The following is a 25,035-nucleotide window of genomic DNA, read 5'->3' as shown; positions in this document are numbered from 1 at the left end:
CCTGAGCTGTTGGCTTTTAAGCAACTGAGCAATTTAGTTGGAAACTCAGTAAAACTTTGTTTTACTATTAATAATATTTCTGTATTTATTTCAGATTTAGTCAGTCATACACTTAGTTCTTATCAGTTTTTAAAAGAGGATGCGTTAAAACTCTGTTTAGTCGAAGTTAAACATGAAGCGTCAGTTCATTACAACTGGCCCTTCGAGGGCCACCATAACGCTCATGTGGCCCTCGGTGAAAAGGAGTTTGACTCCCCTGGTTTAGAGTAACTGAATCTTCTGTACTTGTCTTTTGATGCATGTCCTGCTCATAAACAAATCAAAAAGCCCCCTCAGTTTAACCTATTAGTTTTAAGGGTGGAGGCATGAGCCTGCAGATGATATTCTTACATTCAAAGTGAAGCCAAAGGTGGAATAGTCAAATTTACAGCRGGACAATGCACGAACCAACATTAGCTACATGGTTTTTCACTAAGAAAACTTCTCATCATCAAAATGATAGTGGCACAAAACAAACAAAAAAGGATGAACAAAYATTGGACACAAATTCTGTTGGATTTGGGTAATGTGGCTGGTTGACCTTCTGACCTTCAAACTTTTATTAAAGTGTAACTAAAACTCAAATCAACTTTTTTTGCAGATAAACTGTCTAAATTGTGCCTTAATGGTTGACATTTTCATGTATATTTTTTAATTCTGCAATATTCTGTCTATACCCATCGTATCTTATTATCTGCCCTGGGGGTGGGGTTTGCCAATATGTAATACTCTATTAGGTATTCGCTGGTTGATATCTTTAAAGACAGCGGCACAAAGAAAAAATTTTTTTTAACCCAGACGTAGGTGGGGAGGGGTCCCATTTCACTCGGGTCTCCAACCGGACAGAGAGTGTACARTTGGCAAAGATTTGTAAACTTTAACATTTTTTAAGAAAACCRGGAAGGAAAACATCCCGTTTGTGCAGCTCATCTGTAAACACAAGTTAGACATTATCCTGGTTTCTTGAGGGAGAAATATTTATTTGCTGAGGGAGGAAAAAACTAAWATCTCCAACTTTTATGAAAACAAAAAACTTATTCACTTTGCTGGACAATAAAGTTTTGCAAAAGATTTTAAGTCAGACTAACCTGTACATGTATAGCCTCAAGGAAAACACTCATGTCTTAAACTCATACAGAATGAATGAAAACTGGAAATTCAGCCTCTAGAAAACTGTAAGGGCAGAAAAACTGGTTTATACAATGACTCATTTAACCTAAAAAAAAAAAAAAAAAACAACAATTCAGCAGTTAATCATGTGTGAACTGGACTTAAAGCTACACCTGGAAATGTCCAAGTGACTTCAATGAAATCCTTGTGTTGCAGCCAAACGTCTGTTTTTGTGGCGTCACACAAAACTTAGGTCTGTTCTTAGAGCTCAGGTGACAGTTTTGGAGGAAGTTCCTGAGGAATTCACATCTACTCCCTCACAAGAACAGGCCGGATGAAGTGCCAAAACAGAGCTACTCCTCTGCGTGGATGGTGGAAGTACAGAGGAGGACCAAGATAAACCAAAATGTTAAAAAAAAACAGATGAACAAAGTAATCTGACCAACAAGCAGCTCCGACTCCAAAGGCCTAAAAAAACCTAAAAGAGCAGTTAAAGATTATTGTGTATTAAAAGTATAAAATACTCAGATAAAAGGAAATTGGTTTGGATGTTTAAGATCAAGGATGAATCCYTGAGGCTGTACACTGTACAAACTTAAGCATGGTGGTGGTAGTTTCATGCTGAGGGGTGTATGTTTGAGCTCAGGAAATGTGGTTCAAATAGCAAAACTTTACGTGTGTTTGCAACACAAGGTCAGAGGAATAAATGGGGAAATWTTTCAGAAACTGAAAAGCCTGCTCGTTGATGCCCTGGAAGATGTATCATCCGTCCGAGGACCTGGAACATGACGAGTCTCACCTGGTTTGAGTATCCTGCAGAGTCACATCCTCCAAAGATATACAGCCTGTCATCAATRTTAGAGCCGCAGAAACCAGACAAGTCTGTGGGACCGTCTCCAGTAATCTCTTTTTGTTGCCTGTCTCCCATAAAAAAAACAGAGTGAAATATACAAAAGTAATCATTAGTGAAGGCTGGTTACAGCTTGATCTTACTAAACCCTAGATTAGACTTTAACTTATCAAAACTTCACAGAAACAAGCACTTCCTCAAGCTTATCACCCTTTTTTTTTTAAATCAAAAACAACCACAAGGCTGCATCCCTGACTTACAGGTCAAGGTGACACAGCTTTCATCTCGGCCGATAAAACAGCGGATCTTACCACGCCCCGCTGTCCAGATCACACATCCACATCTCCTCGCTGGGTAACACGACATCCTGTCCTGCTACTACCTGCAGGGAGACAACGTCCAGATCAAATCAAGGCAAACAGCAACACTGTGTACTTCTCTGCAAAAAGATTCATTTGGACTTTGAAGAGGCAGGGTTTTAAGTATGTAAAAAGTGCGTTTTTTTCCAATAATAATAACAATAACAATAACAACAATAATAATAGCAACCAAATATCTTCATCTAGATCAGGGGTCTGCAACTTGCGGCTCTGGGCCACATGAGGCCCTTTGGAGATCTGACCAAAAAAACATTTTTTTTACACTAAAAACAGAAAAAGCTACCTTTAGAAGTGTTTCTGTCAATTGGTTTGCAAACATGATGGAAACTAAAACAAGGAGAGTTAATCAGATCATGGTAGTTGGCCACTTCAGTAATCCCAATTTCAAGCTGTACAGTTTGACCTTTTTCTCAAATCCATCGTTTTTCTTCTCTTTTTTATATCTGTCAGAAAAGTTTCTGAGAATAAATATTGTGAGACGATAAGCGAACACAAAAATAGAATAAAACATATGTCTGCATTTCTTGTTTTAGAAGTTTTTTATTAAATTTGGTATGAAATATAATCATTTTTCCTGTTTACATATGAATGTTTTTTTTTCTTTTATCCTAAAGTGTAATAATAACGCTTAAAATAAAAAATATTTTTAGTTTTATTATGTCACCACCACTGGCTGGAAAATCCCCGCTTCAACAAACTCAAAGCGGCCCACAGGCCACCAGTTGCTGCACGTCTTTTGGCTCCTTTCACCTTTTGTGAGCCAAGGAGAGGAGATTACTCTTAACTGTAAAGATTTCAGAACTCTGCACTAAAAGGAGCCTGATTCAAACACAGGTAAGGAGCTCAAAACTTTAAAACGGCAACAAATTGCTGAACTCACATGCACATCACTGCCCCTCCCCTCCCTCCTGAGGGTCATTAAAGGGTCTGCATTATTCTGGTTACCATGAGAATGTTGCTGTTGAACTGATAGGATAATAATCTAAAAACTAAATTAAACTAAACTGCAGTTTAAGTRAGATAATAATGTGGATATAGTTTGAGATAATATCTGGAGACAACAGTAATCCCTGTAAATAAAGACATTCTTAAAAGTTTCTGATCAGAAAATAAAGTTAAATTGTWGCTGTGATTTAAACTACTGCAGTTTTAACTGAGGTTTAGTTGCTCAACCAAGTGTCTCCAAAYGAAAAATCTTAAAAAGTGCAAGTGAATCCACCTGCTCAGGTAACTGCCTCACCTGGTAACCTCCCCACACAAACAGCGTGTTGTTGCGGATGAACGCCGTGTGGCCGCTCCTCTCCAGGGGGCTCACGGGCTCCTCTCTCCGGGCTGCATCCATGTCAGGCTCGAGGCTGTTTTTTTCCGGCTGAATAAAAAACTAAGTTAAAAAAATAAAAAGAAAGCAAGTCGAGCTGGACCAGAAGAGGCAGGAAGAGCTCAGAGAGACGCCGACCTGCTGCTGCTCCGACTGGAAGTTGGAGAATTCAGCAGAACGTGTTTTTCAGGCTCGTTGTCTTGTTTTACTCCTCCCATCAGCTGGAGGCATTAATGCGAAGCCTTACAGGATAATGTCACACATCTGAAGCAAAAAAAAAAAAAACCACTGTGCAACAAATAAAACTGGTTAAAACCTTGTCAGCAAGGAGGAGAATAAGTTTTTTTTAATCTGCAGGTGATACTGGTTGCAGAATAATGAAAACTGATGAGCAGCACCTGCGGCTTTCCTTTTTGACAGAGGCGACACCAAGAGGGGTTCTASAGGGGGCCAAAGCCCTTCTCCCATAGTGACTGAAGGGGGTGAATTTGGTTAATTTTATTGACACGAATTAATCTGAGTCACTCACTAAATTTAACAGGTTTACTTGAGTCACTTGCCATAAAAATAAAGTAAAATAAAATAAAATAAGGCAATATGTATTTATAATCCACCTCTACATCATGTAACAAAAAAGAGAAATTATGCAAATTAATAATCAAAACATTAACTTCTGACAAAATGTATATTATGTGGGTTAAATGATTTTATATRACTCACCTATGTCCCCAGCTTTTCCCGATTCCGCTGTTATTCCAGTTAGTCCGGTTATAGGCAGACTTAGCTGCAGTGGTGGGCAAAGCTAACCAAAAGTTAGCATTATTAACTATTAATTTGCTAACTAAATGCTAAACATAAAAATTGTGGAAGCTAAAACTAAACATTATATATATACACTCACCGGCCACTTTATTAGGTACACAACGCTAGTAACGGGTTGGACCCTCTTTTGCCTTCAGAACTGCCTCAATTCTTCGTGGCATAGATTCAACAAGGTGCTGGAAGCATTCCTCAGAGATTTTGGTCCATATTGACATGATGGCATCACACAGTTGCCGCAGATTTGTCGGCTGCACATCCATGATGYGAATCTCCCGTTCCACCACATCCCAAAGATGCTCTATTGGATTGAGATCTGGTGACTGTGGAGGCCATTTGAGTACAGTGAACTCATTGTCATGTTCAAGAAACCAGTCTGAGATGATTCCAGCTTTATGACATGGCGCATTATCCTGCTGAAAGTAGCCATCAGATGTTGGGTACATTGCGGTCATAAAGGGATGGACATGGTCAGCAACAATACTCAGGTAGGCTGTGGCGTTGCAACGATACTCAATTGGTACCAAGGGGCCCAAAGAGTGCCAAGAAAAGATTCCCCACACCATGACACCACCACCACCAGCCTGAACCGTTGATACAAGGCAGGATGGATCCATGCTTTCATGTTGTTGACGCCAAATTCTGACCCTACCATCCGAATGTCGCAGCAGAAATCGAGACTCATCAGACCGAGCAACATTTTTCCAATCTTCTCTTGTCCAATTTCGATGAGCTTGTGCAAATTGTAGCCTCAGTTTCCTGTTCTTAGCTGAAAGGAGTGGCACCCRGTGTGGTCTTCTGCTGCTGAAGCCCATCTGCCTCAAAGTTCGACATGTTGTGTGTTCAGAGATGCTCTTCTGCCTACCTCGGTTGTAACGGGTGGTTATTTGAGTCACTGTTGCCTTTCTATCAGCTCGAACCAGTCTGCCCATTCTCCTCTGACTTCTGGCATCAACAAGGCATTTCCGCCCACAGGACTGYCGCTCACTGGATGTTTTTTCTTTTTCGGACCATTCTCTGTAAACCCTAGAGATGGTTGTGCGTGAAAATCCCAGTAGATCAGCAGTTTCTGAAATACTCAGACCAGCCCTTCTGGCACCAACAACCATGCCACRTTCAAAGGCACTCAAATCACCTTTCTTCCCCATACTGATGCTCGGTTTGAACTGCAGGAGATTGTCTTGACCATGTCTACATGCCTAAATGCACTGAGTTGCCGCCATGTGATTGGCTGATTAGAAATTAAGTGTTAACGAGCAGTTGGACAGGTGTACCTAATAAAGTGGCCGGTGAGTGTATATACATATATATATATAYACACACACACATGTAAAAATATATAAACATGCAATGTATATATTTTTTATGTATATATATTTGCATAAACAAATGCAAACAAGTAAAAATTAGCAAAGCTAACATTAATCGCTAATAATACTGTCAGTTACGTCTTTGTTTTTTTTTAGACCTTTCTAATTTTGAGTCACTACCAGAGATATCTAACCTAACCTAATAGACCWTTTCATTGTTAAAAATTGTAACAAATATGCATTCGCTAAGCGGGCCAAGCCCACATGATTTTCGAGAAAATGCTGAGATTGCTTCAGAATTGAAATTGAATAAATTCAGCCACTAAATTTGGCCCGATGTATTTTCTCTAAACCGATCTGTGTTCAACTTTCCTTTAGGATCATTGATGAGATTTCTCATTCATGTCTAAGCTATAAACCTGCTTTTTGAGCTTGTTGAATTTGCACAATTCCTATGGCATTTTCATACCTCAGCATTTTACCAGCTGATCCGTGACCCAGAACTATGCTCCACTATACTCCTAACAACAAAATTGTCTRTTTAGGGGAAGCTCATTGGTCTGCTAATGGTTTTCAAAGTTGGTGAAAAAGTTAGKCTGCTAAATGAAAATTTGCTGTTAGCTGTTTAGCATAACCACGACCAACWTTCCCAGAGTCAGTAACAGAACTGCTCTGCTGGTGAGAGCCAAATGAAGCTCCAAAAAGTTTTCAGCTTTTCAACAGYTGTCTTTGGCGCCATCTTGGGGCAAAGATTATCGCAGCTTTAAACAACAACCTGAAATGAACCACTCCTGATCAACACAGGTGAGCATCATCGTTAGCAACGGTGAGCAACAACTCTGCCTGATACCAGGCTGCCATTGTGGTGCTTCCAACATGCATTTTTTTAAGCGTAAGAACTTTACTTTTTTCCCACCATTCCTTTTACAAAATTGAGCCCAACAGCTTTAAAGTCCACACAGTTTAGTGTCCGAGTCCACAAACCGAAAATCATGAGCTTAAWTTAAATCTGAGCTCTCGTAAGTTAGAAAACATCAGCAGCATGAATTACAATCAAAAATATTTCAATAAAAAATGATAATAAAATACAACACAGCAGTATTTATTTCAGTATGGATGTTTATACTTGAGATAAAACGAGTACAAACCAGGAATATCAGTACTGAAGTACAGAGAACGTGATTTTATCGTGCATAGATCAAAATGAACTTATAAATAAACATGTAATGATTTATTTTTGTTCTTGGCCATTTCTAGAAATAATCAACCTAAAAAAGTATTAAACCCTAAAAATAAACAGGTGAAAAAAAAACACATTAAGGTTTGCTACGTGAAGGATCACTTCATATTCCAGCTGTAAAATCTATTTAACCGTGAGTTAAGTGCAAAGTACGCAATCTTTTTTTCTATTTCAGATTTACTGAAACATAATAATTTACCCCCAAATGTGAATTAGAAAACCACACATTGTTTTAATATCAAATGAGTGTGTCCCACCACACAAGCAGCATTACTAATATTTTCTAAATTTACTCTAAATTAGTTGTTAATCTCAACTTTCTTTCTTTTTTTATTTTTATTTTATTGGATACATTCATTTATATTTACACAAAACCAAAAAATTAAACGCATCTGAGCAATTTTAAATTTTGGTTATTTAAAATAAACAGCTATGTGAAGCATTTTGGCAGAAATGAGCTAAAATTTAAGAAGAAGGCACAATCAGAGTCAGCTGAACAGCTTAAGTGAACTTTAACCCTCCTGCTGTCCTTGGGTCAAACACCGACAAAACATGAYCCAAGGGCMGCAGGAGGGTAGTGTTAACATGGAGCGCACATGTGGTAAAAATGACCGTTAAGAATGCACCGACAAAGTAAGAAACAATACGAGCTGTCCTTGTTTTTGTTTTCGTGCCGTGGCTGAATTTGTGGAGATAATAAATTCAGTGTTCAGTAACGTTTGGCTGCATCCTGTCAGCGCAATTTTTAATTAGTGCAAAAGTAGAGCTACTGCAGCACTGAAAAACCCACTTTTCTTATTATGAGTCAGAATAAGCAAAGTGTACATAATTGCACTTTAAGTTCCTTTTATGTAAAAGCTTGACTTTTGTTTTTTTTTTTTTTTTTTTTTTTTTTGCATCGAAGCTCAAACGTTCACCAAAGAGCTGCAGCTCTCAGTCTTGCTGATCTCTCTGCAGGTATTTCTTCATCCTCTGACAGCGGGGACAGGGCTGGTCGGTGGACTTRCAGGACTGGTGGAACACAGCTTTACAGTCTTTACACCTGATTCAGAGACAAGAACAAAAAAATAACTAGAGAATTTGCATTTCCTGTGAACGTGCTTAACCCTGAAAGATGTTTGCTGAAAGTTGCTGAAGTCAATTCCAATAACAGTAGTTAAAATTAGCAAAAAGAAGCTAAAAGTAGCACAAACGAGTCAAAGCACTGATCCTACTGTAAAATMAAGTATACATAGCTGTGTCAAAYWATTACTTAAGTTAAAGTACTAGAGTATGTGCTTAAAATACAACTTGTTGCACCGTATACCTTGATTTTTCTTTTATATTAAAGCAGTAGAAAAGCATTAATCCTTGTAGATGTAAACTTGAACAGTATAGATTAATTGCACCAGGTGCTAAAAATCCTAAGTATGAWTGCACACAGGTAAATTAAATTTCAGCATTACACCTCTGTGATCTAAAACAGCTTCTAAAGATAAATAAGAGTTGACCGAAAAGTTATTTTCTTTTGTTWTTAAATACAAATTTCAAAATAAAACCTCTTRGAGCTGTAATTAATAAATAATACTATGATAACGTGAAACAGTGATATTTTTGACCAAGGTTATCATACCGGCTCATACCTAGCTACAAGTGGCAGGAAATCATAAGATCTTTTATCCTCTACCTGCTCCTTTTCGAACAAATAATGTATAAAATTGCATATCAATGGGCATGATAATTTGTTATAATTTAATTATATTTTTTCCRTTTTTATTTTGTCTGCTTTTGTTTGTTTGAAATAAATAGATAAAATGAAGCTAAATTTAGCTGGAAATAGCAAAAAGTATTGAAAAAGGCAGAAGACAGTTGATATCCAGAAAGCAGTGGAAAGAAGCACAAAAATTTGCCGAAAGAAGCAGAAAAACAAATGTTAAAATTAGCAGGAAAATAGCTGAAATGTAAGATAAGTTAAAAATTATTTATGTAGCACTTTTCAGAAGCAAGGCAATACAAAGGAGCAGAACGAAAGTTGAAACATGCAGGAAAAGAGCTAAAATAAGCCAAAAAGAAGCTAAAGGAAGCTAAAATTAGAATGAAGATGTTAAAAAGGTAGAACCAAAACAAAAGGTAAAAATTACAGTAAAGATTTATGAACATTTTGAAGGGTTTTAAAGATGCTGAAGACAGCTCTATTCATTTTACTGAAAAAAAAAATAATGGCAAAAAAGCTCAAAATAAATTGTATAAATTGATGAAATACCAAAAGTCATGCTGGAACATTTTGATACATAAATTGTTGAAATAGCACAAAAATTGTGGAACGAGTTTGATGCCAAAATCGTGTGAATGCTTTATAAAACCATTCACATAAAAAAATGGAAAACTCAAATTAAAAGGGAATTTTTATACATGAATATTAAAGGCTTTGTATTCCCGTGGTGAGGACAAGAAAGGGACATAAGACGAGGGAATAATGTCTGAAGATAAACACACCTGACGGTGCTTTCGAACTGGAAGGGGAAGAGGATATCTTCAGAGTGGCAGATCTCGCAGATGAAGCCCCTCTGAGTGCACAGGTCACAGTCGAACACGTGATTAGAGGCGTGCTTAATCAGCRTGAGCAGGAAGGATGCAAATTCTCCATCAGCTATCTGTAAAACAGAAAGAAAACATTTCGCTCTTCAATGAATGGAGACGACAGGTGTATCATGAAAGCTACGAGTCAGACAGATACCTGTCGGAGGTCTCTGACGCTGTAAAGGTGGCTCGACTCCAGCATGTACGACCTTTGTCCCATTCTTTAGAGAAACCAGGAAGAACAGCTGCGTTAGCGCTCACAGTGGAAGAACATGAGGTTTGGGAGGTCGGGCTAAAACAGGGGTCTGCAACCTTAATGATCAAAAGAGACATTTCTGCTACTGACGCAGTAATAAAATGTGATCAGAGCCACAAAGTAAGCTACAACTGTGATTATCAAGTGGTGGTCCGTGGGCCTTTTCGGGAAACTTTACGGCCAGTGGAGGTGACATTATAAAACTAAAAAATATATAGTAAATTTTATTATTTATTATTATTTTTACACATCAGGACAAATAAAAAGACTATATTCATGTAAACAAAAAAATACTTTATATATAGTTTATACCTAATTTCATAAAAACTAGTACAACTGAATTATTCAGGCATATTTTTTTCTAATCCTTATTATGTCGTTTTTAATATTCTTTAAAGGTAAATCTGATGGATTTGAGAGAAAGCTCATAAAAGAAGTTGGATTACTTAAGTAAACAACAGGCTAGCATGAGCTTATCAACATGTTTTACTTTTTGTATTAGTAGTATTGATCACGTATTTGCCCACAAATTGATTTCTGTTGTRGGTATAACAAAAACTAAAAAAATGATCATCATGTTTGGTCACATTTTCAAAGAGCCACTGTAGAGGGACCAAAGAGCCACATGTGGCCGCAGAACCGCAGGTTGCAGACCCCTGGGCTAAAAGGAACTTTGTATAAAACCCACCTGGCCTGGAGATTCCTGCAGGCTCCGCTGCGGCAGGTGAGCAGGTAGTCCCCCAGCAGACGCAGCCTCTCTCTCAGGTTGTGGGCTAGAGCTACGGACTCCGAGTGCTTCACCAAGTTGGGGTTCAGCAGCTCCAGGTTCAGCAGAGGCTCCTGCTCCACCTGAGCCAACAGGTGTAGAGCTTTCTTTGACACCTGGACAGAGACATGCGGGACAAAGACGTGGGACAACAGGCCCAGGAAACCACAAGCTGTTGAGTAAAGCACCACTCCTCTGTAGGGGGCACTGTTACCTCTCGTTGTGTCAGATCCCAGTTGTGCACCATGCGGGAGGGGACGATGGTGGTGTCCCCCTTGTGGCAGACGTCRCAGTAGTACTGGCCTGAAAACCCACACAGCCGGGCTCGGCCCAGGGAGGGTCCGATCTGCTTGGGACAGCCTTTAAATGACAATTATTACACATCAATCCAATTAATGTAAACGCCAGTTTGTGACATGATCTTTATTTAAATCTGACTGGAAGGTAAACTTTTTCTTATAGTGACTATTGTAAAAATAATTTAATATATTTCTTCTGCGCAACTTGTCTCAAAGATATTCAAATGTAGTTTTCTGGTAGATTTTATGAATTTAGTATGTATGTAGATTTTTTTATGTTTTGTTATTTGAAGACTATTATTGTTTAAATTTATTTGTTTTAAAAAGGGGCAGATATCAATAAGAATTTTTTTCTTCTTTCTGCTACCTTTCAATTTATTCGTGTTGTATTATTAATTGTTGTATGTATAGCATTTGTTTTGTTTTTAAATTAAATGATAATTTTTTTAATAAATAAATTTTAATGCTCTGTTTGATTTTTTTTATCATTTTTATTGCATGAATTTGTAAGTTGTATTGGTTGATTTTATGAATTTGTTGGCAGACATGCTTATGTATTTTTAGTGTATATTTTTAGAGGATGTATAAACTGTATGTATTTTATTTGATTAGAAATGCCCAACCAGGGACTGGAGTTGCAAATTAGCTGTAGCTAAATACTCTTTGTGCTTTCTTTATACTCTTTCTCATCAGGTACAGACTTGATCTGCTCTATGWTTTTCTATGCATTRTCCCTGTTAAATAAATAAAGATAAAGATTTGAGGAAGATCATCTGATTTATGAATGTCAACAAAACAGGGCTGTGATTTTAACAATTTAGAATCAAAATTTAGGTTATTTTTGACATTTTAAAGCACAGTGAAAACCAAAACTTTGCATCATCTACTGATGCATAAAACTGGAAAGATGAAAGATACTGTGGTTGAAACAGACCTGCACATTTAAAGTTCTGCGTGTCCAACCCCCTCTCTGATGGAACCGTGTACAGGTGGACCAGCAGCACTCCGTCCTCCTTCAGCCTGTGTTGCACCAGTCTGTGCAGATTTCCAGTCACGCCAGCGTTTAAAAYCGGTGCGGGTTCCTCGGAAACTTCGTCCTCCCCGCTCTCCAAGTACGAGTCCAAAGCCCTGCGGATCAGATCCCTCCAGGAGCGAGCCTCCTGCGGGTTCTCCGCCCTGAATCTCAGGGTCTCTTTAATGGTCAGCACTTTGAAAAAGTCCGCTCCTCCCTGGGAAACGTCAGGAACCACGTCCCGGATTTCTTCGATGGGATACGTTAGCAACAATGACTTCTTCTCCTCTTGGACTCGGAAGCCTTTCAGAAACTCCAAGGACAGAGAAAAGACCAGCGGAGTCCACGTTCTGGCCTCAGAATCTGTGGAGAAATATAAAACTGCTTCTTTGACAGCATCCGTTTCAAGGTGTGTAGTCCGAGTCCAGTTGAACTTCTGCAGAGGAGGAGTTGCATCCTGCCCTGCGCTCGTGTCAGAGGATGATAAGCGTCTCTCGGGGCTGGAGGAGGCCGAGGACGGAGGGGAACGCGGGCGCTCKTCCACGCCGTTGCTGCACGGCCGCAGCACCTCCCACCGGTTGTCGGCAGCGCGCGGCGCCGGGCGGCACTTCTTCACGGCCTCATTGATGCGGTCCATCCAGTCCTCCGCCTCGTCGCGATTGGCCGCTCGGAGGTGGAGTCGCTTCCCGGGAAAGGTCAGATCGAAGCGGCCGTCCGGCGAGGTGATCCGAATGTCTTCGCAGCGCAGCAGCGAGCAGTTGTCGCAGCACGTGCGCTCCTCGGCGTTCTGGTACAGGCGGAACTCGAAGGGGGACAGCTCGCAGTAGTAGTCGCGCCACATCCCCACCGGGCCCCGCCGCTCCAGGTGGCCGAGCTTCAGCAGGCCTCTGAAGGGATTGGACAGTCCTGATGGAGACACGACCATCATGAGAAGTCAAATGAATAAAAGCAGCAGGTGACGTGCATTCCTTCGTTCTTTAATAACCTCAAATTGACTTTTAAAGTGCCTAAATATCTGCGTACTGTAATTGACAACAAACTCTTTTGACAAACATGRACACTGTGTGCAATAAAGCCCATCAGTTTTATCAGAATGTTTTATTGCTGTTTTATTGAATCTGTTCTTACTTTTTCTTTTATTTGCTGGTATGGGCTATTGACACAGAAAAACAAAAAACGCATACACCATATTGTCAGTCTTTGCAGTAAAATTGCTAATGTCCCATTAAATAACATCACTACTCTCCATAGAAACAGATTCTTACAGAGTTTTCTCTTTTACCATCAGGAGGCAGGTTTGCTTTAAAAAGATGTAGAACCACCAGATTTAAGAATTCCCTTTTACTTGCTGTTATTGTCATCGTAAATACTTCTTGTTAATTGTTGTGTATTTGTAGTTTTTATGCCTATACATGATGGATTTTATGTCTTTTTTACTGTATTTGTGGTTGATGATTGTTTTTGTTTCCTGCTGGTTGTGACACAAATTGCCCCATGGAGATATTAAAGAAAACGTGAACTTGAGCATACATGTCAACTTGAACAGATTGTCTGTAAGTTATAAGGATTTTACGTCATTTTGCAGGTATACGGACGTATAGAGCAATCTCACAGATTTTTTCAAGTCTTACGGATTTTTTTCAAATTTATCTAACATGTCAGAGCCTGTAGGATGATTTAAAAAAACAATAAATAACATCAAATAGCCATCTTCCAACCTGTTCTGCCGCTAGAAATAAGTTTAGAACTTTTTCCGCTCTCCTCTCCTCCTGCTTCGCAGCGGGCGCTTTCATGTGCGCAGCTTACAGGACCCCCGGGTGCAAGTTGTACGGATTTTTAGCAAAATTTATGGATTTTTGAGGCTTTTTATACAGGTAAACATCCGAAGAGGTTGACATGTATGCTTGAGGCAATGAATGCGTTTTAGGAAAGATAACATTGATAAAATACACCCCCCCCCCCAAAAAAAAAAAAAAAAATCACCGCTGAGATGAACAGTTGTTGAGATATTCACATGTGAAGTAACAGGAAGTGATGTCAAAGGGAAATGTGTGAACGTGAACAGAGCAATGTTACAAMAACACAGACAGGAGAAAATAATCTGATGTTTCTTTAGATTATTTTAAGTCTATCAGAGGGATGAAGAAGAGTTAAGAATTAAAATAATATTGTTTCAATGAACAAAGACCAGAGAGTTCCTTTTCTTAAAGAGTTACCCTTTGATGTCACTTCCTGTTTCACTTCAGCTGAGCCAAAAAAAATAAATACCCACAAAAAAGCTGTTATGTGAGCAAATGGATTAAATCATGTGTTGTATGTCTTTTTTTTTTATACAAATAGGTGTTTTCTTTGACGTTTTGTATTTGAAGCATATCTCGGGCGCTTTTAGGAACCAAGACAACATAAAGAGGATTCAGGAAGTCTATACAGGTCAATTGAGAAGTGAGAATGCACAGCAGTTGTTCCTAAAAGTAAATCTTTTCAACATCATAAAGAAACCACAGTCCAGCATCAATAAAACTTGCTCATAAACTAGTGGGACACTCCCTGTCGGTGAGTTTCTAAAGCCGGCCAAGGTTCTGACTCACTGAGGTGACGTCTCGCAGGATCACATTTTATTGTGACGTGGTCACAACACAACACTGTCTAATAAAAACAGCTTTCTAATTCGAGACGTGATGGAATTCACCTGCTGGAGGAACTCAGGCTTGAGGTGTGGCTCGAGCCTCATTCCACACTTTCTAATCCTAATTTTTTTTAAGCTTGCAGACACTCCAGTTTTATTAAATCATCTGTAAATTCCTTGATGACTACATCTGTGACTTTTCACTCMTCCACCTTTTATTTCCTGTGCTCTTATATGGTTTAGAGCGATTTTTTTCAAATACGTGCAAATGTCTTTAATGTTTTTACATTTTGGTTTTAAAGAGACAGACTTTTTGATGTGAGTGCTTGTTTGTCTATTAGTAAAACACGTCAAAACGCCCACTTTTTAGTATTAACCACGCCCTCTASAAGTTTCTGACCAATCACATAATAGTTGTCAAACACCACACAAGATCATGTGTTGAAAACAAGCTGCAGAACCTCCCAAACCAGGTTATGCAACAATTTTCTCATTCTTGCCTCCTCTGTAGCTGCTTTTATTCTGAAACTCCCACATGACACRTGGCTTTAATAGGTTCAGTTGTTGCGGTTTTGATCACCTGTTCTGCAGCCTTTAGACTTCAGAGGTAAACATTAGATCGTATAAATACCTATTTGTCTGCGATGGACGACACTGGGAGGGGACTGACAAACACTGAGCTCAGCTGCAGGAGTGGGCGGAGTCGTTTCCTCGCTGTCTGGCACCTGCTCCAGATTAGGTTTGTAGATGTCGTCGTCAGAAATCCAAGAAGAATGCTGCAAAAAGACAAAAATAATCCACTCAAATTGAAGTAAACAATGTTTTAAGACAGTGTTTACTTATAAATAGTGCAAGAAGGAAATTAGTTCCTGGTAAATCATGTTTATTACAGATTTCTTTATTTCAAAAAAAGAAAAAAAAGATTGCATAAACTAAACGTTCGTTTATCTTGACCAACAGAACAGCCGAGGTTTGGCAACAAAGTTCTGTATTTGTGCAAAACGTTTCTACACATCCTGCAGCTTTTCCCGTTAGGAAATCACACGTCAGCGCAGATCTTATTGATTTTTCTGAGCACATATTAATTTAAAAGTGCAGCATCGTCACTTTCTGTACTTTATTTTATCAACCAACATCGTGCCGCAGGAGCAGTTTCATTTCTGATCTGCTTGATAGTGACGCTCTGAGCAGGAGGCAGCAGTTTTGTTCTGACAYGCCAAAACTAACACGACTACTCCTGGAGAGTCAGGCAATCATTTTTTTCTTTTTTCCAATAGAAAACTGTGATTGAGTCAGAATTCTTGTTGGACTTATTGAAAAACGTGAGAAGCTGATTTCTTGAATGGGGAACTGTCTTTAAGTTACTTACTGAAAGTGAATCTGTGGATAGTTTCCTGCTGACGACGCTTGCGGAGCGCTGCGATCCTTTAAACTTTTGACGTTCTGCGTTGTTCTCATGGGTTTGCTTGACTTCCTGAACTCGCTTTGAATTATTCGGAATAACCGTCGCAGGTATTTCCTCCTCATCTTTGACATGTTCGATAACTACGGGGACCGTGGTCGTTTCTGAGCGTGGATCAGATGTTTGGCAGCTTTCGCTGGTCGCCTGGATCTCGGGTTGCTCCTCTTGTGATGGCGGCTCGATGGAGGACGGAGGCGGCTCTGAGCCAGAATTTGGGAGTTCTTCCACCGAGTCATGGGATGGTATAGCGCGACTTTGTGTCTCGCTGTCCGAGCCGCTGAAAGTGGCGATCTCTGWGAACTGATCGGCTCCGGTGCTGGAGACAAACGAGTCTTCCCGCATTGAGTCCTGACTGCAATGACCATTCCTCTGGAAATCAGCGTGCACACTGCAGAGAGAATTAACATTTAATAAACACATTTCATGAATCTTTACAACACGATTAATGTATTTGGAAAGACAGGCATAAYGCCCAACATTTAAAGAAGAAAAACAAAAGAATAAATCACACAGATGACAAAGTTTTGTGAATTTCAGTGAATTTGGGGAGAAAAACTGCACTGATCTAATCTTTTGCCTCAGCTTTAAAGGGCCTGTGACATTAAATTTTTGTAATAAACATGAATGCATTTTTGAAAACCTAACATTGATAACATACTGCAAAACAAATTTCACGCCCCTGAGATGAACAGTTGCTGAGATATTTGGACGTGAAGAAACAGAAAGTGATGTCAAAGGGGACTGTCTGCATGTAAACAGAGCTTTGTTACAACAGCTGATAACACAGACTGTAGAGACAAATCTGATGTTTCTTAAGATTATTTTGAGTCTCTATCAAATACAGATAATTAAGAGTTAAAGTTTAAATGATACCGTTTTAATACACAGAGACCAGAGAGTTTATTTTATTAACGAGTTCCCCTTTGATGTCACTTCCTGTTTCACTTTGGCTGAGCCAAATTCAAAAGAAAATAGGCCAGTTATGTGACAAAATGAGTAAAATCATGTTTATCACGCCAGGTTTCTTAAGTAAAAAGATGTTTTCTTYGAGTTTTTGTATTTGTAGGATATGCATGTCACAGGTACTTTAAAACAGAAAAGAGATTCATCTTTTAGCATTTACCCAAGTCCAACACAGACCAGACTTTTAGAAAATAAAAGCCTTTTTTACAACATTTTTTAATTTTTTGGACAAAAATTAGGGAAAAAGATTACCAGCCCCAAAATCTTAGATCATGTGCTTCAAAATAAACAATCAAAAATAGAACCTTACTCTTTATGTGGCCTTTTGGTGCTGATGCTGATGTTAATGGGTGGATCCAGCTCAGTTGGAGACCACAGGTCCCCTGCTGGGCTGCGGGGGTCCTGACCGTGCAGGAGGCTGTCAGAGCTGAAGCTGGAGGAGAGCTGAGAAGACGCTGTGGTGTCCAGACTTAAATTAGAGGAGTGGAGTCCAGGTTCTCTTTGCAAAACAGCCACCTCCTTCAGTACTGGGCAGCATCTCTGCGCATCCAACGCATCGGATGAACCTGACGACTGAGACGCTGTATCCCAGGATTCCTTTCGCTCTGGCTTCAAGGCAGAATGGTCTCCGCCATTGATTGGCAGGTCGAGCGAGCCCAACAGGGCCAGGGGGCACAGTCCGGCTAGAGCCAGAGGTGTGGTGGTCCATTCGTTGAGAACAGCCGACTTGTAGGACAAGTTAAAGGTGAGCGAGGCCAGACCCTGGAGGTAGCTGAGCAGGACTTCCCGCTCCTCCTCGTTCAGGAGCAAGGCACCGGGCTGATAATGGGYCCGCAGCTTGGAGCCCTCGCGAAACAGCGATGCCAGGTAGCACTCCAGAAGGCCGTGGTTGAGGGCCAGGCGCAGCCACGCTCTGCAGCGACCCACGTCCGTGCCGAGGAAGTTGATCTTTTCCAGCTCTGTGATCACATCACTGCAGAAATAAGGTTTCGTGAAACATACAGTATAAAAGGATCAACTGTTTAGTGTTTACAACTGCAAACGTTTTAACCAACCGGTGAGTGACGGCTTTGAGGAGGCTCCAGAAAAACGGCTGAGGGAGGGGCCCGCGGTCCGTCTTCCTACTCCGGCCTCCAGCTTCGGAGCGGATGTACTTGCTCTTGATCCCATGGATGAAGATGGCCTCCAAGGCAGAGCAGAGGATGTTAGCATCTCCGTCCTCACTGGTGACCACGGCGTCTGACGTCACGTATCGCTTCTGCAGAGCCTTCAGGGACTGAGACAACCTCTCTTTGATCTGAAATGAGAGGAAGAGGTTAAACAAATAAATTAATAATTAAAAGCTTAGCACTCCCAGGGTTCATGCAGGTTTCAGTAAGGAAAATTAAGACTTTTTAAGACCATCAGTATGACATTTAAGATKGAATCGCCACATTAGCATAAACATTCAAATTGTCCCAGAAATTTTAACATAGAAACCTTTTATTGCTATCAATTCAGCTATTAAAGAATATTTAATGTTAATACAAGAACACTAAATTATTTTAATCAAACAGTCATATCTGAGACCTGTGGACCGCTTCCAACCGAGTGAAAAAAATCAGATATCAGCCAAGTCTCATTGAAAAGACACTTTCCATGTTTAAACCACAAGCAGTGGACATGACTGAACTTTTGTTTTGTGGGCGGGTGAACAATCCGCCGTATGCAGGGGGTTGTAGCAGCAAAGATGTTGAAAACACTGAAGCAAACTCAGCCTTTTTTTGCCTACAGTTATCACAGGACTTGTGGTTTAACACGTACAAAGAGCGGTAGCCCTTCATGAACACAGATAGCGTGAATCTCTAATTATGGCTCTTTACTCTGTTTATTTATGCAGCCAGTGCTTCCCAGGAATAATCAAAGGTTAAAAAAAAAGATTTCACAAGACCTTGGATGAAAATCTGGGTATTTTAAAGACTTTTTTATGCCTAAATTTTTGATTTTCAAATTTCAGACATTTTAGACCCTGCATGAACCCTGACTTCTTGAAGGGATGCATTTTGTCCACCCCCTTTTATGCCACAGTTCTGAATTTAAAACATTTATTGTTGTAGGCTGTTTTTGGTAAAACCTTGACAAATAACAGCATGCCCAACATCACAGCTCAGAACCTGTAAAACTGACTGTTCTGCAAGTTTCATGAACACTAGTCCTGAGGTTCATGAGATGATATCATTTGCCAGCAGACACACAAACTCAAGCCTTCGCCTTCTGATGCCGTGCAATAAAAAGTGCGGCTGGTTAGAAATCACTTAACATGATGTGCTGGTAAGATTACACGCAGCGTACTTCCTGCTGATGAGAAGTATGTGGGGTTAAGTTATGTTGCTTGATTATGAAAAACAAGCAGCAGATTACCTACTGTCACAAGTCAACCCCCGTCAGCTGAGATAAATGATCATAAACACAAAAAAAACAAAGCAACATTGTGCAACAGCTTGTGGGGGTAAAATATATCATAAGCAAAACTTAAGAGTTTTAGAAATCATGACTCTGAGCTCTGTGTTTTACAAGACAAAATCTTTTACACTAATAAGCATCTCCAGAATRTATGATCTGTGCCTGAGTTAAACTCTTAAACACAAATAAGACATACCGTACAATGAAACAAGTCAGCAGCTTATAAAATATAGATTAGTGCTGATAAAGTTATGAGCATTAGCTGCCGGTGAAAACAGTTAGTCTGCAATTACAAAAATGAGCATTCCTAGAACTACCCATTGACTGATTTTAAAGTGTATTTTTTGTGCTCTGCTTTTGTTCTACAGGCACGTACGCGAGTCAGGAGGAGAGCATCAAAGTTTAACTCTATCACACATAAATCAACAAAATCAACTGTTCTCAGATGTTCACACAAGGCGACTCTGCAAACAGCAAAGCAGGAATCTGTATCTATAAAYCACTCACTGCTTTCAAAGACACAGCAGCTTTTACCTGTTTGACATCTTTAGCCACTTGTGGAGTTTCTGGCAGCTGTGTGGCAAGCATCATGGTAGCTCCGAGGAAGGTCTACTCCCAAATGGCAACCTAAAATATACAATTAGACGAGTTAGTGACTTCTGAAGTGTCATCTGGCATGTGAGCCAAACAGCACAAGCAGTTCAAGACAGTTTTTCTCAGCAGACAGCTTCTTCCTTCTTTACTTCCTGTTCCCAGCAGCACAGAATTACATTTTTTCTTCATCACGAGTTTCTAACACTGTGACATTTTTCTGCCACTTCATGGTTTCTGTGAGTAACCACTCGGAATCATGTGAGACTCACTCTGATTTAGGCTGTCTGCAGGGAAGTAGCCTCAGAACCAAGTTCCTCAGTCAAATAAAGAGTTTTGTGAAATCAAATCAGAAATATAATAACAGGTTCTCTCAAAACCGGAAGTGGGTGTTTAATTACATTTTAAGCTCTATATGGTTTATTTTTATGTAACAGCAGATGTAGCACTAATGTAGCACCATCTTAAGCGTTACAAAACTACTTTATTGATCCAAAGGGTAATTACAGAAACCGCTAAATGTTAGACTTAACTCATTTTTATTCGAAATAAACTAGTTTATATTTGCTAATGCAACTATGTTTTTAAAGCTTCAACAATAAGTCTCGTTATTACACAGACAAAAAAGTAGCCTATTTAAACGACGGCTAACGTAGCAGGAGAGCTAAAATGTTAAAAGGTAAAAGCAACAAAGCAATTTTAGAAATAAAGGGAAAAAAAACAAGATAATCTCAGGATCATAACAATAGCTTCCTTACCGAAACAGGCTGGCTAACCAGGCTGTGACATTTAGCCCCCAAAACCAACCGCGTATTCTCCGTGAATTCTTGTAAACTCAGCGACGACCCATTACAAATATATCAGTCCTTCCAATGGCTCTCTTTGTTTTTTGTTTAGAAGTTAACAATACTCATAAAACCCCACAAAACTTCAGATACAAGCAAGTTGTGCCGCACTTACAGCAGCAGTCAGAGCAGCAGCACAACTGAAGCGCAAAGCCTTATGGGAAGTAACTCCTGATGCCTTCCCTGTCACTACACAAATCGGAACAGAGACTATTCTTAATGTCGACGGATGTGTTATAAATAAATATATCAAAAGTGAGTTGCAAACTTGCACTGATGACTTGCTTACGTGAAAGTTGAAGCGCAAATCCGTTTGTGATTTTTACAACTGACCGCACTTATAGGAAAATATAGGTTATTTTATATTTTTAAGCCAATGTCTGCAACTTGTTTGTAATATTTCTTGAATATAAGGTCACGAAACAACACACTTTCTTGTTATACATACTTCACTCAATGTTTTTTAAGCTGCGTTAAATAACCTCAATTAACTATGCTATGTACRCAAAGTTGAAAGTGATATATGTTGTTTACGAGTTTCACTTGAAGGCATCACTTTATGTTGCTGCTGAGAGAACTTTTTGTTCCCTTTAAAGTTGGCAAAACAGTTTCAGTAAGAGTTTTCTCCTTCGTAATAAATTGTACATTTCATTGTAAAAAAATTTTTTTTAAAAATAAGTAAACAATAAGAAACACAGCTTGTTATCGCCTGCTTACTTTGACTTGATTTTATTTCAATAAAATGTAAAAAAAAAAAAACATATACTTCATTTTATGACAAATATACTTCATGTTCAATACTATAAAAATGTTCTTCAAACAACATTTATATAAAATAATTCTTCAAGCTAATAAATAAATAAACAAATAAATAAATTTAATTTAACACAGAAATGTTGATTTAATCAATTATTATGATGAACAAATATGAATATTTTAAATTAACAAATAATAAATAATCCTTCATGTAACAGATGGATAAAATGTAATTTAATAAATTCAGCTTGTAAAAACAATTAATAAATAGGTAAATCAATAAAAAGATAAACAAGTAAATACATAAACAAAGAGATAAATAAGTAAATAAATAAACAAATAGATAAATAAGTAAATAAATAAACAAACAGAGGTTGATGTGGGTGTTAGTTGTGAGTGAGTAAAGATGAAATCAGGTGGTCAGCTTTCATCAGGTGAGCTCTGAYCTCCTTCCTGATCAGCTCCCAGGCTTCAGYGCTGTGACCCTGCAGACACAACAACAAAGTTCCCATCATGACTCTGACACACGTGTTGAAAACATCACATGTGGGAGAACAGAAGGAGAACTGACCCGTCTCTTCAGAACATGACTGGACAGTCTCTTGAAGTACAGGTGCAGCTTGGTGTTCCTCTTCTTCGTGTGGCTGTGAGCTCTGATCTGAAATCAGCACAAGAAGAAGAGTTCAGAACCTTTTCCAGGAGGTCAAAGGTCAAACAGGACAAGAAGAATGTTCTGTGAGAGCCGAATGACAGCTGAAAGTAGCTAAAAAAGTCTAAAACTAAAAAGACCAGAATGCTAAAATAAAAAAAACACAAACTAAATTAGAAGAACTATTAATAAAACTAAAAATGGCAAAAAGCTAAAAGCAACTAAATGTTAGCTGAAAGCTAAAGAATGCAAAAAGCTACCTAAATTAAAACGAAGTATCTAAAAGCAATAAAAAGCAATTGTTAGCTAAAAGTTAGAAGAGGCAAAATGCTAACAAAATTTGTAAAGCTAAAATAAGAAAAACTAAAAGCAGCTAAATAATAGTTGGCTAGCTGCAATTAGCAGGACAGTAGCTGAAGGCTAAAAAGAGCAAAAGGCTAACTAACCTAAAGTCAAAGGCAGCACAAAACTGGCTGAAAGCTAAAATAAGCAAACTGATAACAAAATTTGCAAAACTTTCAGCAAACGCAAGATGTAGCAGAAAAACAGCTAAAGACTAAGAGAAGCTAAAGTTATTTTAAAAGTCAAAAGAAGCAAAACCTTRCTTAAAGTTAACAGACGTATTAGAACAACTAAAAGCTACAGTAATGTAGCCCAATGATAGCTGTAGCACATTATCTCCTTGTTGACGAAAAGTGCTTTATAAAGAATTTTAACCTCCTTACCTAAATGCTAAAATTAGCAGAGAAGCAGCTAAAATCCCTAAAGTACAAASCTGAAGCAGATTTTTAAAAGGCTCCTGAATGAGCTGAAGRTTTTAATGAGCAAACAGCTAAAACAGAACAAAGTCTGCAGCAGCAGCTSTAAAAACCTCTGTTAGACTRAAAGCAGTGAAGCAACAGAGCCATGCTCAGARCATGAACTGTGACGTCACTCAGAGTGGACCTACACAGGAGAGCAGCTCATCAGCCTGTTTGTTGACGACACTCAGGAAGTTCTCCGCTGTCACCTCCTCCCATGATGAAGAGCCGTCATCTTCCTCCATCAGGGCAGACACCTCCTTCAGGACCTGAGCTGTGAAAGCTACTTTCTCCTCAGCCTGGAACAACAAACAAACAACAACAACAACAACAACATCAGGGTTCTGTCCTGTGGACCCTTCAGACTGAAGACCAGAGGAAGACTCACTGAAGCTTTGGACGCCTGGTTGTACAGGTGATGAGGGAAGGCCACGGTGTTCTCCTCCTCTTCCTCTGTGCTGTTAGTGGAGTTATTGGCCTGCAGAGCACATAAACAACTTCTGTTGGGCTCAATCAAAAATAAATAAATAAATAAATAAATAAATAAATAAATAAATAAATAAATAAATAAACAAGAACATTTTCACTCACCATCTGATCCAGCAGGGTTAAGGAGTTTTCACTGAACTGTCTGAATTTATGATCCATCCACCTGCAGCGCAGCGAGGCGCATGCGCAGTACAGACTGACAAACAGACACGCAAACAAGACCCTGCTCAGCATTTTGACAGATATCTCCTGATGGTTCGGATCTGAAGAGAGCTGTTCAGAAAGGAGCTGCTGTTGTGTTGGAGCAGAGCTGCAGAGGAGCTTTTTTAAAGCAGACACGATTCATTTTTTCGTTTTCTGAACTCACCTGTGGGAAATCCCGTTGGTTTTCACTTCCACAGGTAAACAGGTCGCAATAATGTCACCTTTGAATTATGCCGAGAAAAATCAAAACAAAAGATAAACCAATAAAAACATCAACATCTGRATGAGTTTATAACAATATAATTAAATCATCGGATTTTTGAACCATTAAAGCTCTAAAAATATATATATAACAATAAAATAAATAAGCCCATCGCACTATTATTCTCCTCCGGTCATTTCACATTGATTTTATGTAATTATTATTATTGTGATTTTTAATGCTTAGCAAAAAGATAAAGGACGATCACGTTTTTGCCAGCGACTCTGCGTGGGTCATGCCTGTTAGCAAAATATCTCAGGAACAACTGGACGGATTTAAACAAAACTTTCAGGAAGTAATAACTAGATGTATTTTTACAACTGATTAACTTTGGGAGTCGATCCGGCTCTACATGTCTGCCACAGGCAATCAACTTCCCACTGCACAAAAATGGCTATAATTTTGCGAATTTAATAGGTATTGAGCTGAAATTTATTGTGGTGGTAGCTGAGAGTATTCACAATTATGTTTTCATGGTTTGACTGAACGGCAATAACTTTGAAATTGGTTTACATGAAATAATGCAACTCTCTGCTGAGCGCTTCCTTCAAGGAGCGCTGAGTTTGAGTTGCGTCATCACCWGTGAGAATAAACGTCTTCAGTCATTAATTTTGTTGACGCTCTATAGGTCTTACTTTTTATGGGTGTGTTTTCCATGTTTTTCTTTTATTTTATGTATCATGATGTATTCAATTGTGCTTTGATATAGGCTACATATGTTTTTAAGGATTTGATAAACTGCTGTTATTCTTGACCACGTCTCTGAACAAGAGATTTATGATCTCAATGAGACCTTCTTGTTAACCCTCCTGTTGTCCTCATTTTCTGTATACACCCTTTGTCCTCCGGGTCAAAATGACCCGTCTCCACTAAATTCCCAATATAAGCAGCTTAATTGAATTTTAAACACCAAATTTCATCTTGTATATTGTCATTCACCACAAAATGTGTGAATACTTGAGTTTTCCCTCTCCACTTGAATTTCTAT

General features: G+C 39.0%; 3 protein-coding genes across 5 annotated transcripts in view; all 3 read right to left on the bottom strand.

The window, feature by feature from the left end:
- Positions 1-3,983, bottom strand: part of LOC106535585 (kelch domain-containing protein 1) — a 12,726-nt gene extending 8,743 nt beyond the window's left edge. Inside the window, exons 1-4 of one of the 2 annotated variants that reach the window (XM_014032635.1) lie at positions 3,836-3,983; positions 3,620-3,748; positions 2,311-2,381; positions 1,949-2,066 (exon numbers count right to left, since the gene is read on the bottom strand). In XM_014032635.1, coding sequence (XP_013888089.1) covers positions 1,949-2,066; positions 2,311-2,381; positions 3,620-3,721 — 291 coding nt within the window. In that variant the 5' untranslated portion in view covers positions 3,722-3,748; positions 3,836-3,983. Of the gene's footprint in view, positions 1-1,948; positions 2,067-2,310; positions 2,382-3,619 lie in introns of both variants that reach the window. The other variant, XM_014032628.1, reaches the window with a different exon arrangement.
- Positions 3,984-6,927: 2,944 nt separating this feature from the next.
- On the bottom strand, positions 6,928-21,061 carry plekhm1 (pleckstrin homology domain containing, family M (with RUN domain) member 1). Of its 2 annotated transcripts, none has more exons than XM_014032618.1 (12): positions 21,003-21,061; positions 19,986-20,078; positions 18,065-18,306; positions 17,320-17,982; positions 15,954-16,434; positions 15,216-15,360; positions 11,881-12,864; positions 10,862-11,007; positions 10,570-10,763; positions 9,783-9,846; positions 9,542-9,699; positions 6,928-8,108 (listed from the first exon to the last, which is right to left on the bottom strand). In XM_014032618.1, exons 2-12 carry the CDS (start codon positions 20,040-20,042, stop codon positions 8,000-8,002), a joined length of 3,243 nt encoding a protein of 1,080 aa, XP_013888072.1. In that variant the 5' UTR covers positions 20,043-20,078; positions 21,003-21,061; the 3' UTR covers positions 6,928-7,999. The 2 variants fall into 2 exon arrangements, with proteins under 2 accessions (XP_013888072.1, XP_013888065.1); XM_014032611.1 differs by lacking the exon at positions 21,003-21,061 and adding an exon at positions 20,801-20,992.
- A 968-nt stretch (positions 21,062-22,029) lies between these two features.
- Positions 22,030-23,815, bottom strand: ifnphi4 (interferon phi 4). The gene is made up of 5 exons (XM_014032600.1): positions 23,684-23,815; positions 23,481-23,570; positions 23,242-23,391; positions 22,215-22,301; positions 22,030-22,128 (listed from the first exon to the last, which is right to left on the bottom strand). The coding sequence occupies exons 1-5, from the start codon at positions 23,813-23,815 to the stop codon at positions 22,030-22,032; spliced, it is 558 nt and encodes a 185-aa protein (XP_013888054.1).
- Positions 23,816-25,035: the final 1,220 nt, after the last annotated feature.

Source organism: Austrofundulus limnaeus, unplaced genomic scaffold (assembly GCF_001266775.1).
Source record: "Austrofundulus limnaeus strain Quisiro unplaced genomic scaffold, Austrofundulus_limnaeus-1.0 Scaffold7, whole genome shotgun sequence".
Classification (NCBI taxonomy): domain Eukaryota; kingdom Metazoa; phylum Chordata; class Actinopteri; order Cyprinodontiformes; family Rivulidae; genus Austrofundulus; species Austrofundulus limnaeus.
This window is presented reverse-complemented; position numbering and strand designations above follow the sequence as displayed.